The sequence below is a fragment of the Buteo buteo genome, chromosome 14 (assembly GCF_964188355.1).
Source record: "Buteo buteo chromosome 14, bButBut1.hap1.1, whole genome shotgun sequence".
In the NCBI taxonomy this organism is placed as follows: domain Eukaryota; kingdom Metazoa; phylum Chordata; class Aves; order Accipitriformes; family Accipitridae; genus Buteo; species Buteo buteo.
Genome location: NC_134184.1, coordinates 18,250,060 through 18,271,153, shown reverse-complemented (window position 1 = coordinate 18,271,153; position 21,094 = coordinate 18,250,060). Strand labels below are relative to the sequence as shown.

Here is a 21,094-nt window from a genome sequence, read left to right as displayed (position 1 = left end):
AGGTATGCCTGTAGTTTGAACTCTGCTTATCAGGAAATCAAACCTGTTACGTGTGATATAAAGGACAGACCAATCATTTGTTAAATTATGGCAGTTTGAACTCTAACCTTCTGACCTACTCTGCCAGACTTTCAGTGGGGAAAATGGAGGGGGCGGGGGGGCAGTCTCTCTACTGATGCAATAGTTACATATATCTTTTCTTTTTCAGATGTCAGAGGAGCTTTGTCTGATGGTCTCCCAGTTAGCTCTTATCTGAAAAGACTTTTCCCTACTTTCTCATTTTTCTCCCTGTCCTTTTCTGGGAAGCTTCAGTGACGACATTTCCTTTACTTATTTTTTCCTTGCTGATCATCTAAAAAGCTCCTTTTTTTCATCACTGTATAGAATGGAATTTTAGTTTTGATATTACTAATTACATACAAGTTACATTTGTGGAATTCAGAACTTAAATATTTGTATATTCATTTCTGACTGTTTTAAGGACATACATGGCATTCCAAACATTTTTCTTGTGTGAGCTGTCTGTGGGTTTAGTGCTTTTTAGATTTTATTTGTTAAAAGAAGAGAGACGTTTCAGTATTGTTGTTGTCACTTATATAACTGCTGTTCTGTCAATCATTTCGCATTAATTTTTTCCCCTTTTGCATTAATGGAATTAAAAAACATACAGTAATTAACTTGTATTAGGTATATATTTACATCTAAAAGTATCTTAATTTTCTATTAAATCAGAGGAACAGCAGCATATACAACAACAGATAATAAATGCTATTGTGGAAGGTAGAGGATAAGATTGCTGATTCATATTTAAGCTTATTTTCATCTTAAACTGTGGAATTTTTTATGTTTCTAATGTGTAAAATGTGACTTGAATTTCATTATTTGCACTGTTATCTTTGTTAATCTTTTAGTCTCGGGGTTTACTGCAAAAGTTTTATCAAAGTTGTATGAGATGGTTAATTGCATTTTGCCTAGTAGTAGTTTGTGTATATGACTACAACGTATCTGTGTATACCCATTGCACAACCCATAATATTCTTTCACAATATCCTTGCAATCCAGTTTTAATAATTAAATTTTATTTTAATTTGGGTTTTAATTTTAATAAACTGCTTATGCAACCTAGTTTGTAGAAAGAGTAGCAAAGGGAAAGGGTTGGAGAAAAAAAGTAAAGTATAGGCAATTTACAGATTGATGTGTTCACCATGTAAATCATGTAAATGAATAGAAAAGGTAACAAACTTTGTCAACATGAACATCCAGAGAGTTTACTTCCTTGAATCACCTTCCTCTTGTTCATTTATGGTTTAGATTTGACCAATATATGTGTATATCAGAAGTTTTCAGTAGCTTCTTTTCAGTGTCCGCAGAGGTTTAAAGTTTGTGACTTAAGATATTTTAAAAAATAAATTAGTCAAAACATCTACTAGCTTTAACAAGGAAGGGTTTATGGGGTTTTTTTCAGTTTGGGTTTTTTTGTGTGTGTGTGTGTGTATACTTACTCATGCATATGCATATGTGGATGCAGTATTCTTTTTTCATAGTGACAGCACTAGTGTGGATTGATTAATTAAGGAAAAAGAAAAAAGTCTATTCCCTGGAGAGGTTCTATAGCATATTGGTAATATTGACTGATTGTTTACCTCAAGAATAGCACGTAAATTTGGTAGTTTACTTATAGTTACGTCAAGCTTCTTTAATTATCAGTCTTACATTTGTTTCAGCTACTATCTTGAAAAATTGTTGCTCTAGAACATTCGGTGAAGGGAATGTATGCAAATATGCGAAGGTCCAGTTGTGAGCTGAGAGGGTCAGTAATGCTACATCAAAATGCATTTGAGCCATGTAAAGTAAAACTACATGCACATATTGGCACTCTGGAAACTCCCTGAATACTGAATTACCCCAGCAAGTAATAATCACTCTATCCAGAATCACAAGAAAGACCTGAAAATATTTGTATTGATTTAGCTGAATATCTGACAGAAAATAACCTCTGTGGCTAGCGGGAGTGGAGAGTTTTAGAAGATACATTTTTGTATGTTTTATCCAAGAGGAAAAAACAATTGAAGCAACAATTTCAGAGCCTTTGTGTAACTGTTGACTCCGATTTCTTAGTTTACTTGAGCAATGAAGAACAGTGTTTGCAGTGCAATAATAAAAATGTAATGAACAATTTCTGTGGCTTCTGATATCGCCCAAATCTGTTCAGGTATGTTTCATCTGCTACAATAGCAATTTGTTTCAATAGTATTCCAGAAACACAAGTACTACTTCTATTAAAGAATATTTTCATGAAGTAACAATATTCCTTGAAAAGGTAATACTTGATTATAGGAGGTAAGTTGTTGAATCATTATTGAAATTGTATGGTAGCTTAAAAAAAATAGTTATGAACGGCAGGAAAAAAGATCAAGCTAGACAATTCTAAGTGTATGTTACAAATTTGAAATTTAGTATAGAGTAATATTAAAAGTTGATGCTTTTTTTAGTGTTTTATAGCAAGGAAGTTGCTGGCATTTTCTTCATTGAGGTCTGTTATATATTTCTAATGTCAAAGCCTCTCACAGTTACAATTCAGATTAATTATTATCTATACTAATCATTATACATTATTGGGGAATATGTCTCTCTACAATTCCTTGCCTTTTTGTTGATTTAGTACAAAATTCAGCTTTGTGAACATGGCAATTTTTGCCAGGACTGAAGTAAACCATGAAATAAAAATACTGGTTTAATAAAGTTAATGGTTTGGGATGTCATAGGAAATCAAATAGAGAATAACGTTCACAGAAAATGTGACTAAAGACATAATGAGGTTTTAAAAAATATGCTTCAGGGTTTTTGCTCTTGGGTTAAAATACATACAATAGGCAAAGCCATATTGCGGAGCAGGGACCCTTTTCAATCTGTCACTTCAAAGTGAATTTTTTAAAAAATCAAAGTATTTATCTGTTTGAGCAAAGATGTCATTTAGGCAATGAGAAGTCTAATTGTGCTTATTCTGCTGCTTGTCCAGATGTACGTTCCACCTCAGTTCAGCATATTTCTCATACTTTCAAGGTGGAAGACTTTTGCCATTTTATGTACTAGTACACACAGATGCAAAAGATAGCTTCGTGTAGTGTATTGAGGCTGTGCCAGAAACAACAGAACTGTTCAGCTGCTTCTGACTGCTTTTGGCTTGAGGTAGAGCTGCTGGTGTCTGCATCCTTTAGCTTGGCTATGTTTCCCTTTAGATTGTTGTCCGGTACTTAGGAGAATTCTATGAAGCTATTTCCTTTGGTATCTTCTCACTAGGCTTCAGAAAACTCATTTAATAGCCTTCCTGTTTGAAAAAGAGGAATCTTTTATCTGTCTTTTCTGTTATTTTGAAGTTTTATTCAAGGGATCTTATGAGGTAATAATTTTCAATTTTGGATTCAGAAACTAGATATCTCTGTGCCTACATCTCCTGAAATAACTGATCAGGTAGGTATTCTCTGACTAACCCTGTATACTGATGATTTCTGTTTCATGTTTGTACAGTTTTTCATAGGTTTAGAATTCATCATCCCCAGAAACATAAATGAGAACACAAGGATATGCATCTTGACTAAGATATATAGGCAAAGAGAAAAGCAACTACCATTAGACTCCTAAAAATTACCAGGCTGACTCTATTCTCCTATTTATCTATCTAAAAAAGCTTTTTTGAGGACAAAATGGTGAAATTATATCCCATTCCTTATTATATACTTATTGGTTTCTTCAGATCCTTTCTTTTTGTTAAGAATGCTGTTATTAATATCTCTATACTGATAAAGTTGTTATTTGAATAGATTTTGTGTTTATTTCATTGAATCAAATAACAAAAGAGTTAACTCAATCAAGCTGCTGATTACTTAAACCAAGTAATAACAGTCTAGGCGAGTGACTCTGAGCAAGCTAAGCATGCATCAGCAGCATTGAATTAACACAGAGCAGCAACCACATCCTGTTTCATTTTTAATAAAAGCATGACAGGAGTTGCTCATCTTTTTTACAGTAGCCCAAAAGTAAGCACGCACTTTCAGGGAGTGGAGGACTGGATTCAACGTCCATCAGAGCTCCAGGACTGGGAGAAAAATCCCTAGTTAAGGTTTATTATGAAGTTCTCATGACTGAAATACAACTCCCAAGCACAGGCTAGGCTGAAGCAGTCTCTGTCATTACTATTGAAGCTGTATCTCGGTGCAGGAGCGAGCAAATCTTAAGTTTCACAGTGTCAGAGTCAAAAGGAAGCACAATTGCATAGTCCAGAGACAAGGAAACAAAGATGGATTTCAGTCCCTGCCAGTCAGCATGTTTTAGCATATATATCTAAAGCAGACTCATCTTTTGTAATGTTCATTCTTCCAATTCTTAAAAGGGATGGAACACTCATTGTGGTAATTAGGTCACTGTAGCTGTCCTAGTGGAATAAACACAAAGATAAGCAGCTACCTTTATAGTAATTCATCAAGATGTGCCTTTTATATGTATATTCTACAGCCCCACCTTTAACTTTGCTCTTTACTAGTTGTGTTACAGGTTAGTGAGAAGATCTGTGCAGCAGCTAACCTGTTTCTTCCTCTGGCGTAAGGTACAAGAATATATGTGAAGTATGCATGTTCTCATTAGGCACTGCAGGAAAGAGTGTCCAATCTAGTGTACGCTGGGCATTAGTCTAGTTAGGGTAAAAAGAATACATGCATTCTACATACTGAAGAACTCCACTTAATGCATAGGTAATTTGGGGTTTAGGTGTCCTGAAACTACAGGTAGTGTAAAACAGCTGTTTATCTTGCTGAATCTGGTTGTTTGGAACTAGCACTTCCTACAAACTGCAAAATAGTATGTGGAAGTGTTGCCTCCAAGGAAGTTGTTTCAACAGAATGAGGATCAGAGGCCAATACATAACAAATGCTTAGAATGCTGCAAAACACAAAAATCTGCTTTGAAGCGAGCAGCTTTAAACAAAGCTTCTAAGCTTTCTCTCTCAAACAGATTTTGCTAAACCACATGCAAAAGTACTGCATGTTTAATTACTTGATACAAAGCAAATGTAACATCTGGCAAGAACTTGCATGTTAAATCATGTTTACCCTGTAGCATTTAAGCTATATGTTTCTGGATTTTTTTTTTATAATAATCTAAAACAGGAATACTGTGCTGAAAAAATTCTCAGCATGTTATTTGGGGAAAACAAATTTTCAGTGAAAACTATTTCAGCATACACATTTTTCATTGTTTAAACAATTTGTAGATGGCATGCTTCATCTTCTGTTTAATCATTATACTCAGAGCTTTTTTGCTTTTGTTGGAGGTATTTAAGTTGTTGTTACTAAGTGCATTGTTATTTTAGTCCAGATTAGAAATAATTTAACATATTTGATAGATGTTAATGAAGCAATAAATGGTACAAAAGACTGAAAATGCCTATAAAGTTAGTGTAACAATCTCCATAAAATACATGTGTTTAAATGGAGAATGACAGTTTTCTTACCCATTCTGTAGTAAATATTAGAATAGACTTTCAGTTTATGAAACCAGCCAGATACACGATGCATCAGGCATATATTCAGTGCTTCAGAAGCTGAGCAATGAAAGCATTTGAAACTAAGGATCAGAGTTCCTACATTTTCAGTTACTTAGTGGGTAGTGTGTGTACTCAATTCATGGGGAATTTTTGATTCCTTAGAAACAAGCCAACCAGTTTTTAGTACCAAGGATCAAAAAGAGAACCAGTGAAAACAAGATCCTTTGAATGCCCATGTTTGAACTGGAGTCTCACAGTTTGCTACATGTATGGACAGCGTATGTGCAGTCTGTAACATGACTGAATTTAATTTAGGCCTGTCTAAACTGCTGTTACTCCTTCGGTGACTCCAAGTGGCACATTGAAGAGTAAGGAAAATTCTGTTCTCTACTTTTATACTTAGCTTTGGGCTCTTTGGAAGTGAGGAAGCCTTAACAGCCAGACTCAGTTGCAAAAGGTGAGGAAGTTAAACTGGGATTTGAACCTCATATTGAAATAAGTATGGGTAGGATTTGATGACGGAAGCCAAACTGTGAGGGTGATGTAGGAATAGAGAGAAAGAAAACCAGCAGATGGAGAGTAGGGCTATGAGATAGCAATGGAAGCTGAATAGGCTAGGAACATGGGTGAGAAGAAAAACAGATGCATGCCCCAAGTAGAAAGAATGAAAATAGAATTGGAAATCAGGAGAAATGTGGACAGAGAGGGAGGAGGGCAGGAACATTGGAGGACATGTTGAGGCTGCAAGTGGAAGGTTTGTGATAGGACGGGTTAAGGAGGAAATGTCTGTAGCATTTAGGTTTCTCTGAAAATTTGGCACTGAACCAAAGCACAGACATTGTACAAATAGGAGACTATATTGTAATTACTCTAAAGATCTTAGATCTGGAACTAACCCATCTGTGGAATCAGGATGATTTCACAACTTAGAGGGTTTTTTTCCATTTTTAAACTTGGAAAATAATGTCTAAATTATATCCTAAAGAGCTTTAGGTTGGTATAATCAAGTTTGCAGAATTAGAAAGGGTTGGTATTTTGTATGATTTTGGCAGGACTTCCTTTGGAGGATGTATTATTTGTATTTACTTGCTTGGCATTCTTTCCTATTAACAAGCTTAATACTAGTATTTGCTGCTTCTTGAATGCTTAATTTTACAAATTTATTGTCTTCTAATGTACTTCATTGTTCAGTTACACTTTTGAGGAGTACTGCTGTACATCTCGGGTTTTGTTAATGGGATAGACAATGGTAAAAAAGAGTCTTTCTGTTAGGTAAAAACACATTAGAGTTGCTATCTCAGTACTTATGGAATGCTTGTAAGAAGTTGGAAATGTTAAGTGAATCTCACTTTACACACATATATGATAGACATCTCTGAATATTAGATTAGGCTGTGCTGGATGTGTTTTGTTGTTCCTCCATTCAAAAAACAGTTGGCTGCCATACTTTCTTCAGTGTACAGACTACATGATTTTACAATGAAATCTTTCACTTAACTCTCATTGTATGTGTATTTTGAAAAGTTATTATATCATTAACCACCATTTGCAAAAACAGACTCCTCTGATTGAAAAATCTTAAAACCATCCTTACAAACCAGAGTTTAAGTCCCTCTCTGAATATTCTCTCTTCTACTTTACTCTAGAAATAACCTTTTTGATAACCATTGTGTCACTCTGCTTTAGCAAACTTCAGGCATTATTGACTGGTCATCCTAATGGCACAGAGACATATTGAAGTTGAGACCTCATTCCAGATGATTCTTATATGTGGGGATTTTTCATTTTTTTTCATTAGCTCAATCTGTAATTTCCCTTTCATTCCCAACCCTCATTCTTCTGTGAGACAAAAACCTCTATTCTTTCACTATATCAAGTTTGCTAAAATTTCTTGATGGAGAAAAATCCTGCACACCTGCATTCCACTATTTTTCTCCATAATAGTGTTAAAGCATAGGCTGGTTTTGTTTTCTTTTGTTTTCCCTTAGAGACCATCTAGGCAGATTAAGGAATGTATTTTGACATTGTGTTACATGACTCTATACACATATGCACACATACTTGTGCTGAAATAGTAGCCAAGAAACCAGAGGTACTATTTGGCCAAGTAAAAGCAAATATGACAAAGAAACTCTGGTGCTACAGTGGAGGAGTTAACTAGTGAGCTCAACAGTGTAGTAAGGTCAAAAGAAAACTGACCCTTCATAACCTTACCAGTACAAAGCAGATCATGCACATGTAAGCTACTTCAGATTTCCGAAACAAAGTACAAAAATTTTTTCTGAAGTTACTGTTCATGACTGGGTTGATAAGCATGCTCTGGAAGCACCCAGCTGATTGAGTAGACTTACAAAATCATCAGGGAACTACAAGCTTCTCTGTAAAGTATAGAAAGTAGGTATAGAGAAGTATGCATAGCCTATGTTTATGCATGTTTCCAGTGTATAAGCTCTGTACAGAACAGATCATTGAACCTCAGACTAATTTAAGGTCTGAAGCTGTGTACAGGAAGGCATTGCTATTTAATTTGTGTACAGGCAGAAGATATGAATTTGTTGTTGAAAGTCAATAAATATGACTTAAAGATAAATTTCATTTGTGTGTTGCATTGCATATCAGTTGGCTGGGTGACATGTATCTTTGTGAAGACTTACTCATTTTGGAACAAAACAGTCTACCCAGGATTGTAAACCATGTATATAGCAGAACAGATTTAGCGTCATGTCTGCAGCTGATCATGTACAAAGTGTGGAGAATGTAAGAGTACTGAAACATTTTGCGTGGTAAAATGAAAATGGGAGCATACAGTCAGGGACAAGTGATGAAATACTTAAAGCATCAGCACTTGAAAAGCATCCTCAAGCAAAATTGACAGCAGTAGTCGATAACCAGCTAGATAATTGGCATTTAGCAGTTTGAGTGCAGTAGCTCTGAGAACAAGCATAAGAAAATTGTTTTCAAAAGAGTGACCTTTTCATGAGCTTGGTAGGCCGAACCTCCAGATTCTGCTCATGCAGCTTCTGTAGGAACAATCTCATTCATGCATTGGACTGTTTACTCATACACGGATGTCTACAGAGTGATTATAAAGGGCTTCATAATGACACCTGTTTGTTCTGTTCCAACTTAATTACAGTGAAAATTGCTTCCTCTTTGTGCCGTAGAAACATTCCCACATCTGAAATCCTCAGGGAAAATATTTGAAATAATCCCCTTCCTTTTGTTAAACCCTCTCAATCCCACCTAAAGATCAGGTGCTAAATAGGATGGAATTGTGTTGCAACTGCTATTTGACAAACGACAGCTAACATTACAGCCGTGCTGGGTTAGAGTAAAGGTTTAGCTGGCATTCTAACAATTTGTTAAGTGACTTCTGTGTGAGAAGTACCATCTTTCATTTAATAGTTTTCAAAGGATTTCTCTGCTGCAAGTTTGTTCAGTATCCTCTTGAGTAAGTGTTAATTTTTAGCATCCACAGCATCTTATGGTAAGGAATTTCACAGGTTTTGTTTGTGAAGAATGACTTCTATTTGTTTTCATTCTGCATCTGCTAGCTTTATAGATTCCTTCTCATTCATCTGTTGGAAAATACAGTTGATTCCTATTCTCATTCTCCATGCCACTTATGATGTTACAGGCCTCTCTTATTTCTTTCTTTTCCTTACACCATCTCTTTTCCAAGTTGTAGAGTCCTAGCTTAAGTAATTTCTTCCACACAGTGCAACTGTGTAAGTGCGTGATGTTGCTGGTTGTCAAAGGTAATCCTTATTACCTTTCTCTGATGCTTTACCAGTTCTGTTACATACCTTGTGAGGTGAGGTACTAGAATGGTAGTCAGCATTCAGTATGCAGGCAACAGCATGGAATTGTAAAGTGACGTGGTGATTTCTGTATTTTCTCTATTGCTTTCACAGTAATTCCCAAAATGTTGGTTTTGACCATCATTTAAAAGTGAGCCAAAGTTTTCATGGATTTATCTAGTATAACCCCAAGATCTCACTCGTGAATGAAAACAGTCAGCTAGGAGTTCATTTTGTGTATATGGTTAGGATCACTTTTACAACCTCCTTTGAATTCCGTATGTTATTTAATGCTAAGTTTCATAAGGTTTTCTACTGTTCTTCACATCACACTCACTTTCTACAGTCCAGTAATTCAGTATTCTATCAGCAAACTTTTTTTACCCTTCTTTTTTGAGATTGCCTGTCAAGTACAATGAGTAGAATAATTAAGTGCACTTTTAAGTGGAATATTATTTATCTGTCACCTATAATTACTGTATAGTGATATTCTCAAAAGCATACTTCATTTCTGCTTTTTGAGAAGGACCTGTGGTTCTGAATGACTGGAAATTAATACACCATTGTGGTCTGATGTTTCTTCATATCTTTGGATATGGGAAAAAGCAGTGTAGCCCATATCCATGATATCTCAAAAGGTTATCCCAAGGGATGCGCCACTGATGTCTAATACCACTTCTCCCTATCGCCTGTAACATGGTGGTGAAGACAGGAGACAATATCTCCTTAGTATCTCTCCCATGAAAAGACTTCAGTGAATACGTTTGTGTACCGAGAAAGAGATTCACATTGATCTGACATTTTTAAAAAGTAGAGTATACTGTAAGGTCATTGTCATTTGATTGTGCATTAACCACATGTTCAGAAAAGCCATGGACTGAGTTTTCTATGTACTGTGTTTTGTTGTCATTATAGTATTGAATTTTCCTTATGGTGTTTCAAATACAGGTTGCAATAGTTACATACATAACCATACTAATACTTAGTAAACTCTTAGAAATACTGTATTAATTCCTGAAATTTATACCTGTAATGAACAGAACTAGCATGTATTCTAAGTTTGCTTATTTTTGAATCATCAAAACTTTTTTCTTTTTTTTTTCTTTTAGGTATAGACAAATGCAGCTTGGCACAGAAAGCAAAGTAGCTGAACTTCTTCACCAAACTAAGTTAAAGTCCTTTGAAAGTGAACATGTTCAACTCATGCAACACGAAACAGCTAAAAATCTTTCACAATGCCAAATGGAATGTGAGAAATATCAGAGAAAGCTGGAGGTATGTTATACGAAGAGACACTTAACAGGGTATTACAGAGTTGTTTTCAATTAGAGTGGAAAATGGAAAAGCTTGGGGAAAAAGTAGCAAAGAACATACATGGCTGAATTAGTATCTCCACCAAATTTTGCCAAAGCAGAATCTAATGACAAAGCTTATTAAGTTTCACCAGTTCGATGGAAAAAAAACTTGAGAGAGGAAGAAGGCAAAACAGTCTCTTATAGAGAGATGTTGAAGACAGTACCTCATTCACGTGAGATATATATATGCTTGCATCACAAAGCTGCTTATGTCAGTCTATGTGATTATTGTAGAGAAAGAAAACAGTTATACCAGAACAGTTATAATAAATTCAGTATCAATATTAAAAAGTAGTATTTGTTACATAGTAAAAATGCATTTTATTGATACACAATTCCGGGACAAATTTTTACAGCTAAAGAAGTCAAGGAGAGCATGGTGTAGACCTAACATTGCTAGTCCTGTTGTGGTGGATTGACCTTGGCCGGCTGCCAGACACCCACCCAGCCACTCTCTCATTCCCTCTCCTCAAGAGGACAGGAGGCTAAATAAGCTGAAAAAGCTTATTTATGGGTTGATATAAAGATAGGGAGATCACTTACCAATTACCATCAAGGGCAAAACACCCTTGACCTGGAGAGAATTAATTTCACTTATTACCGATTGAAATAGATTTGGATGGTGAAAAACAAAGACAAAAACTAAAACATCTTTTCCCAGCCCCTTATCTTCTGGGTTTAACTTCCTTCCTTCATTTCTGACTCCTCTACATCTCCCTCCCAGAGCAGCACAGGGAGGGATGGGGAATGGGGGTTGGGGTCAGTCCGTAACACCTCCTCTCTGCCGCTCCTTCCTCCTCACACTTTTCCCCTGCTCCAGTGTGGGTCCTCCATGGGCTGCAGCTTCCTTCAGGAGAAAATCTGTTCCTGCTTGGGCTCTCCACGGGTTGCAGTTCCTTCAGGGCATGTCCACCTGCTCCAGCATAGGGGCCTCTATGGGCTGCAGTGTGGATACCTGCTCTGGAGTGGTCTTTCATGGTCTGCAGGAGGACAACCTGCTTCACCATGGTCTTCTCCATGGGCTGCAAGGGAATCTCTGCTTGGGCGCTTGGAGCACCTCCTCCCCTCCTTCTGCACTGACCTGCATGTCTACACCAAGGCTGTTTCTCACGCTTTTTTCCCTCACTCCTCACTGCCGTGCGCCATTTTTATCCTTTCTTAAATACATTTTCCTTGAGGTGCTACCACCTTGTCTGTGGGGCTGAGCGGTGCCCTGGGGTGGGCGGGTTGGAGCTGGCTGGAACCGGCTGTGTCCGGCACAGGGCAGCCCCCCAGCCGCCAGCACCTGGGCACCTGCACCCAATGCAGCTATTTACATAGAGTTAAATAGCTTGGACCTGTTTATATCTACAAGCTTAGAATTGATTACCTTTCAAACATGTACTTTCAAAAATGTGTCATATGCTGTTCACCTATTTTAATATTGGAAAGGTGTCCAGTATTTAGCAAAGCAAACTAAACTTCAAAATAAAATTTCTTCATCTGTGCAAAGTTAGTCCCGAATTCATATCAGTGAGTCCAATTTGTGAGATTTAAATGAGATTCGTAGTGTATGTAAAACAAACGTCAGTATACAAACTGGACAGGACAGAATAAAAACCTTTTTTCCAAGTGCCAGCTATAGCAGCCTTCTTTTTTTGCAGAAGGATGCTGTTCTTCAAGTCCCTGCGTTTCTAGTGCTGAACCTGCCTAGGGTGTTTACGAAAAGGAACTACAGTGTGGAAGCAGAATTAGAGCGTTTTAGATAAAATGTAATTTCTTGTTTTGTCTGTATTGGGACATTCAGATCCTGGCTGATGAGGTTGGTTGTGGTCACGAGTACTGGGAGTACCAGTTTTGCTAGACTTTGAGGTTGCTAAACAGATTTTTAGTTGCACAGACATGTCTAAACTTTGAGAAGATAGTTAAATTTGAGTTATATTTCCATTTTCTTTGTGGATGTTTATTTGATGTGATAACATCTTGAATATTTGGCATTCAATTCTACTAACACTTTTGGCACTTCCTTTTCTCTCTAGAGAGATGCTTTGAAACCAATGCTCTTAAGAACTGTTCTTGCAGAATTTAAATATTTGATGTCTGATGCTTTTACTTTTGCTCCTTTTGATTGAATTCTTGATTTTTTAATTTCCTTTCTTATATATAGTATCAATGTATTAAGGGTTTTTTCTTACCTTTCTTATAGGACATTGAACTTATTTAATAATGTAGTCACTAGTATTTTGTGGCTCAGCTGCAGCTGCTTTGTGAATGAACTCTTGTTTTTATTTGGATTTCAGCATAGAGTAGTTTCTCTTCTTATACATGCTAAAACTAGGAAACAGATGGTTTATATGTTGCCAAATTTTAAACTCTACATTTATTTTTCTGTGACACTAAACCAATCTTTGAGTGGCTTGTTTCTCTAAGCATTGTGCATTCTTTAGTGTTTTTGACAGTGAATCTGGTATTACTGCTGTATACACTATGCATACATTTCTGTATCTCAAGACCTATATTCAGTTGTCAACTTGAATGTTTGGGATTTTTATTTGGGAAGTTAGTATTAAACTTAGCTAGAGTACTACTTGGATATTGCTTTACCTATTTTAGTTACTATTATACTTACCAAAAATTTTCTTATTCCAGTTGGTTTTATAATGTTTATGTTGTCAATGTTGTTTTCTATTTGCAAGCGCTATATCAAGCTTTAGTTCTTATATGGACCCTCATAACTTCTACTTCTGAATATGTGCTTTTTTTGTTTAAAGGTCAGTGGATTAAGTATTTACTTAGTCCTGAACATTAATGGCATATTACCTTTCAGTAATAAGGAAATAATAAGAATCTGGTATATCTTAAATACTAAATTTTGATATTTGTGCATTTACCATTCTGTAAAGGATCCTTATTCTTTTAAATTGATGATTGAAATCTGAATCCAGTTAAAGCAATGAAAATAAATGCATTTACACTGTTTTGACTGCTGTGTATTAATTTTTTTAAGCTGTTACCTTGCTTTTCCTAATTCTCCTTTAAAATTCTTGTAGCTTTTTCAGAGAGATTCCTAGAATTACTAAAGCCTTAGGTGATAGGCATAAGTTATATGACCTGAGAGTGTAATCTGTGCAAGATGATATAGTTGAAAAAATAACTGATTTTTAAAGTGTTTTAATCTTTCCTGTGCAAAAGTTACATCAAATATTTAGTGTCATACTGCTAAGTATGATACATGTATTGTATTTTGCCTCTTTCACAAATAGCTGTAATGGTGAATCCCTGATCCTTCCTTTATTCATTCTCACAGGTACTTACTAAGGAATTTTATAGTCTTCAGTCTTCTAGTGAAACACGCATTATTGAACTTCAAACACAGAATTCTGAGTTTCAAGCAAGGCTAGATACTTACGAAAAACTTGAAAAAGAGCTTGATGAGATAATATTACAGACAGCAGAAGGTAAGTTCTGTCACAAATTGTATTGTATCTGTAGGTGTTTCTGGCATTATGACAAGATGTCTTGTTTCTTGTCACTTTTCAAAAGTATTACAGTGCCTGTCGTTCTCCCTCCTTATGCCTGACAATTAAGATGCAATAATTAATTTTATAGAAAATATTAATGACTGGTTTCTAGATGTGTTTGTAAATATGTATCAAAAAAACATGAACTTAGACATATGTATATTAAAAATCATCTCAGTGTTTCTTTTCCCCTCATTTCTCTTTTCCTTATTCTTATCATCAATTATAATTAGATATGGGGTTTAGGATTCTCCTATTAAAGTATATTTTGGATACCAGGAAACCCTCTTTGTTGACAGACAGTTAGAGGTTTCATAATACAGTACAGTGACTAATGTGAATTTTTGAATGATTTGGGGGGGAAAAAGCTCTTCCTTGTGTTGAATTAATAATAATTAGACATGAAGTAGTTGCTTGTGGCAGATCAGTCTATTCCAAGTACTAAACCCTGCACTGAGTTCAGGCCTGATTACTCTTGGAAGTTTTTGTCTCTGTTTGGCAAAAGTAACAATATCTGTTCTCAAACACAGCAAAATTTCTGTGAGATCTCTATTAATTTGATTCTCAGCCTAAATGAATCCACAAAGGAATTAATTTCTAATTTGAAACTAAGACTCTAATCTTGAAGTCATTTACCCTGTGTGTAAACAGAGTAGGACATTTTAACATTTCAAACTAATTCATATATCTTCTTGTCCTTTTCTCTTTCTTTGCTCCTCCAAAAAATAATTACAATTTATAAATAATGTTTTCCGGGTAGAAGATCATTGTATAAGCTTTATGTATAAACAATAGCGTAGAGCAAAGTATATATTACTGGGATGCAGTGATGTCTGGGTTTCTTCAGTAATTAGGCTGTACATGCTTTTTTATTTTATACACTGCAGCTTGTACTTGTTAGAATGGCATGACTACCCAAAGGTTCCAGTCTGACCATAAGCATGTTTGCTATATACATGTTTATGTTTTAGTTGGTAACATGTTTTTTGAAGTGTATATATATAAACTTGCCTAAGGAGTATTTATGTATTAATACAGGATTTTTGGACCTTACCTTCATTTTTTCCGAGGAGAAGATAGGGTTCAGAATGCTGGTTTTTGTTTACACTAATTTACATTTTCTTATGCATCTTGGGATGGCAGTAAAGTTTTTTACAGAACTAAATCATTCTTAACTTCTTCTTATGTATTTTAATTACTATTTATATTCTATGCTACAGAATATGACTTAAAGAAATGAAAGTTTCCAAATGGACTGTTCTCTTAAAATATAATTACTTTATTTTCTGATTTTGTTGGAGAAAAAAGGGAGTTGTAGTTCAATATTATTTCAATATACATTCTATTTAATAACTAACATTTTTTTTCTTACTATTATTATAGTGTATTTGATATTGAAAGTTACGATTAATACTAATTAAGACTGAGTTCCAGCACCAAAGTGAACTTCTGAGGAAAATCAGAAGAAATAAAAGTATTTCTTTCTTAAAAACACTTTGAAGGAGAACACAGACATACTTCCTCCTGTGTCTCAAATTATGTCCTGGTATTTACATGTCATAAATAGCTGAAGATAGAAAAATAGTTAAAAGAAGGAAATACAATTATTTCTCAAATTTAATGTGTTCTGGAAATACTCCAGTCTATCTTTCAGAGAATATAATTTAGGCTGAAGCACTGTGTGGAAGACAATCAGAATCTTCCAGGGACTTTAGTGAGAATAAGATTTTACTCTTCAGTCCTGTGGTCACTTCTTTATATTTCAATACCATGTAATATTTTTTTGTTCTTCTTGAGTTACAAAGCCTCTGCTGTTTTACAATATTTGGGGGTGCTGGTGGGGGTTGGGTTCTCTGGACTTTTTAATAAACTGTATTTGCACATGTGAGGTGGCTTTTGTCATATAATCATATAAGCTTTTTATTTTTTTCTTTGGAGAATGCGCATGTGGAAGAGATCACTGAATTGTGACTGTTATTCCCTCATCATTATGCCTCACTTTATTAATATTGAAATAACATGAAACAGCCTATTCAGGAAACTATCAAGAATTTATGTAGCCACTCCTTACAGCTTCTGCAAGGTTTCCACATGAATAACAATAGTAAACTTTCTTGGCATTTGTCTATTCTTCCTTTTCAGGGTAAAATCTTCACTTCAGGGTATTTTTTTTGTAGACTTGTTTGATTTTTCTTGCTCCCATTGCTTAGTATCTTTTAAGAAGAAGGTTGAGCCTATCTGTATCCTCACAGTGGCACTTTTTTGCAAAGTAGTATAAAAAACTGTTGTTAATAAGTGTCCCCCTAACTTGTATATTTTACACCACAAAGTCAGGCGAAGAGCCTAGAAAGACATAAAAGAAGACAAGGGAAGCACACACTGGTACAGAACATTACTTTGGCTTGGTATCTACAGCATTTCCAAATTTTTTTTCTGCATGTCTTCACTATCTGACATTTACATGGACGCTACTGACAGATATGAATTTATAGGGCAGGATCTTACTGACGTTTTTCTGAGACACACAACACTGAATTTGTAACCAAAAAGAATGATTATGACAAAGGCAGGTTAAATTATTTTTTATGTTTTCCTGAACCAGATGTATTTAAGGCACTGGAGAATTCCCTGTCATAACTAAGACAGCCTTGAAAATCTGAAGTTCTGCTGCCTTTGTACTGCCACATCAGTAAACTTTTTCTGTCGTACTGAAATTTCTGTATTGTTTTTCATGTAACTAGATATGTGACTTATCACAAGTACTCTACTAGAGGCTTTTCTCTTTCCAAATGTGTATTAAGAATCCATGTTTAAAATAGCATTAAAAGGGTATTAGACAAGTGAGGAAAGAACCCATCGCATTGTGCAAGTTGTTGAGAGGAGAAGGTATTTCTGATTTTAAGGCACTTGAGCATTAGGAAAGATGAGTCAAATAGGACTGTCCTGTCATTTCCTAAATTTGTTTCTCCTCTTCCCAACTACTTGATTCATCAAAGCTCATCTGCGGTGCCTGGGCTGGTGTTCCCTTGTCCTCCCTCTGTCTCTCACACCCCTGCCACTCCCCCTTTCTCTTTGTTCCCCTCTCTCTGCCCCTGCTTACCTCCCACACACACACACTTCTTTTTTTCTTTTTTTTTTTTTTTTCCTGGCCCACTTTATCTTACAGGAGAGAGGAAACCTGAATTACACGAGCTGAAATATTAAAATCTGTACATGTTTTAATCTTGCTGTTATTGGGATTTCTTTTCAAAGCAATTCCAATGTGTTTTAAATCCTTAGAAATATGTTTTCAGAAATCAATCATTTATGGAGGCAGAGATTATTTTTAATATTTTTATTTTGCATAGACATAAGAATCTCCTTCTTGCCCTTCTCTGAAGATGAGTATGGCATTTCTTTTCCGCAGGTTATCAGAAATTTCTGATCACCATAGTCTTTCAAAAATGATAGTAAGCATCCTCACAGTGTCATCAGCTCCCTCGGCAACCTCGGATGTGTCCCTTCTAGTCCCATGGACTTGTTTATGTCCAGTCGGCTTAAGCACTCCCTAATTTTATCTTCCTCTACTTCCTCATGTACACACAGAAAATTAATTCTTTAGAAAAAAAACCTAAACAACCCAACCCTGTACTGCTAAATTAAACTTATACTATTAGTGTGTATGTTGTGACTACACCAATAACATGAATATTCAAGGACACTGAACTCTTTTCCTTTACTTTCATATTGCATAAGTCTTATGTTGATTGGAAAAATAAAAAGTGAAAAGCCTGCTAGTGTTGTAAGAAATTAATGTATGGCACTGTTTTAATGCTAATTGTGAACCAAATTGTTCCACTCAGGTCCAGAGGTTACACCAACTGAAAGTCTAGCTTCTAGAAAAATGTTTGTGCATGTGTGTAATTATAAATAGAATTGCTTAAAAGTTTGTAAGTTCTTGCACTGTAATTTTGTCTTCAACAGTACCTTTCTGCAATTTTTTGCAGTGGAAAATGAAGTTGAAGCTGAAAGGGTTCTCTTCTCTTATGGGTATGGTGCTAATGTTCCTACAACAGCCAAAAGACGACTGAAGCAAAGGTAAAAAGTGCCTCCTGAATTTACTTGTTCAACATAAAGTAAATGAAGAAGTGCGCATTGTGTTTTGTCTTAGAATCCAGCCAGTTTGATTAGTATAAAGAGGTTTTTTAATGACTTAAGTGTACAGAAATAGAATGAAGACTAGGACCTGTTAATGTGGTTGATGCACATAAATGAGCGTATACGTATTTTTCTCAGTCATTTTAAGATCTTTTTTCATTGTCTTTCAGAAAGATGAATTTTAATTGTATAAAACTAAACAGCTGTAAAAACAGACTAGTTAAATTTTTTACATTTATATAATAGGAAATAAGTTTTTAATACCCTAAAAATGATTGTATGTGATTGGAACAAAAACACATCTGTCAGCAAATTAAGAATGCCAACGTTTCAGAGCATCACTATTTCATCATTACAAATACAGGATCTGATTCCAGTTATATTTCTTCAGTTTGCTCTGATACCATTTGATCAATAGATAAAAATGATGTGTAAGCTGAATAACATACTTGATCATAGTCATTTTTAAAAAATAAGTTTATATTATTGTCATGGTTTAACCCCAGCCGGCATCTAAGCACCATGCAGCTGCTCACTCACTCCCTGCTCCACAGTGGGATGGGGGGGTGAATCAGGGGGAAAAAAGTAAAACTTGTAGATTGAGATAAAGACAGTTTAATAGGACCAAAAAGGAAGGGAAAATACTACTACTACTACTACTAATAATAATAGCATATACAAATTGAGTGATAGAAGAATACAACTGCTTACCACCTGCTGACCGATGCCCAGCCAATGCCTGAGCAGCAATCCCCCCCACCCCCAGCCCCCCTGGTTTATATACTGGGCATGACATCACATGGTATGGAATACCCCTTTGGCCAGTTGGGGTCAGCTGTCCTGGCTGTGTCCCCTCCCAACTTCCTGTGCCCCTCCAGCCTTCTCATTGGCAGGACGTGAGAAGCTGAAAAGTCCTTGACTTAGTATAAACACTGCTTAGCAACAACTGAAAACACCAGTGTGTTATCAACATTCTTCTCGTCTGAAATCCAAAACACAGCACTATACCAGCTCTAAGAAGAAAATTAACTTTATTCCAGGCAAAACCAAGACAATTATGCATTGTCTTTAAGAAATAATAGTGACATTTGAATGACTCTATTCCAGTCGAAACCAGGACATCATGTATAGCTGGTTTTTACTACAAGTATTAGTTTGTTTAGTTGGTTTTGTCCTCTTAACCCCCACCTTCTCCATGACAAACAATATTTAACTTCAGAAATTCTTGATGAGAATTAAGGGCAAATGATGATCTGTTCATGTTTACAACAAAGATTTATGGGCCACGTACTATTTCTTCTGTCCTTTATATTTGTTTTCAAGTAAAGTGTTGTCGATATGATTATCAATCAGATTAGACCTGTTGTACACTGAGTTACATATTGCTGACAAAAATCATAAAAATTGTATGTAGTACTTAACTTTGGCATGGCTTAATTTGCTCTTTCATGTTTTTAAGCCTCTTCCCTAACTTGTCAGAGAAGTGTTTAATTTCTCTTTTGTACTAGAAGGGATCTTAAAACATGTCTCATATCTCCTAAATAAAAGTCCAAATAACTAGTTTGAAGAATGAATTTCTCTTTTTCTCAGATATTGTTTACACAGTCTAATGCTCCTTGTAGGAGGAACTGAGAGAACCAACCTCTTACCTGAAATTCTCAACAGCATTCACTAATTCCTCTCATAAAAGGCAAAAATAAAAGACTGTCTGTATGAAAGGGTAGATTTATAACACAGGTGAAGAATGTTAAGACTTCTGCCAAATCTAAAAGTGTATTCCCTTTTGCTGAGGAGAAGGTGGAGGTTATGAGTGGTCAAATTTTCAGAGAAAGTTTATACGCTACTGTCTAGCTTTACACATTCTGAGCCTCAGCTTAAGGGTGAATATAATCTCCCTGTCGGTCTGTTTTAGACCACTTAGACTTTTACAGATTCAGGATCATGGTCAAGAACTGGGTAACACTTTGCTATCCATTATTTGGAGACCAGCAGTCTTATATCATCTGTTTATGGATGGTATGTATTGAGAGTCCAAGATCTGAACTGGAGTGACTTCTCCCTTTCTTCAATATACAAGTTTCTGAAAAATGGCACACATTTTACTGGAAGGATAGATTGTTGTGGAGAGCCATTAGTCCAGTGGTTAAGGCACACTAAAAAGTGCTATTAGCCCTGTATGTCTTCCTCATTTTTAGAGCTCTGAATTTCCCATGTCATGTGAAATTGATTGGTGACTAGAATACCTAAACATGGAGGGGTACAGTGATAAATTCTCTATATACACTTTAGATAATAAGCCACCAAGTTGCTGAATCCTACAAAGATGGCAGGATTCATTACAGGATACATAAATTTTGACATCTAATCCTAGGTTTAACATGGAGACTTGGCATCTAACCTCCCATTATAACTAATTTAGTTCTAATCAATACAGTCAATGGAATTTGGAGTACATTTCAGTTCACAATCCAGGAGTCCATTTTAGTGGAATATAGTCAGACTCTGCAACTGTATGGAATAGGACTAAATGATTAATAACAGCTTGAACAACTAGACTAGATGTCTGGAAGTAGGCTCTGCAATTGCATACTGAATCTTCCCATTGCTGCCTATGGAAGTATGCTATTGAATTAATGATAAACTCTTTTGACTTTTGACATGAAACATGCAAGTGGTTGAGGATCTAATTTTTTTAACTAGGGCGTGTAAGTAATTCAATAACCCTTTCTCTTCACTTTTAAGTTAATTTGTGGATCTGCGTAA

The 21,094-nt window shown here is 35.6% G+C and overlaps 1 protein-coding gene across 1 annotated transcript in view; it reads left to right on the top strand.

Moving 5' to 3' along the window:
- PIBF1 (progesterone immunomodulatory binding factor 1) overlaps nucleotides 1-21,094 on the top strand; it is a 132,112-nt gene that overhangs the window by 63,954 nt on the left and 47,064 nt on the right. Inside the window, exons 11-13 of the mRNA XM_075046083.1 lie at nucleotides 10,449-10,614; nucleotides 13,981-14,131; nucleotides 18,181-18,271. Coding sequence (XP_074902184.1) covers nucleotides 10,449-10,614; nucleotides 13,981-14,131; nucleotides 18,181-18,271 — 408 coding nt within the window. The remainder of the gene's footprint in view (nucleotides 1-10,448; nucleotides 10,615-13,980; nucleotides 14,132-18,180; nucleotides 18,272-21,094) is intronic.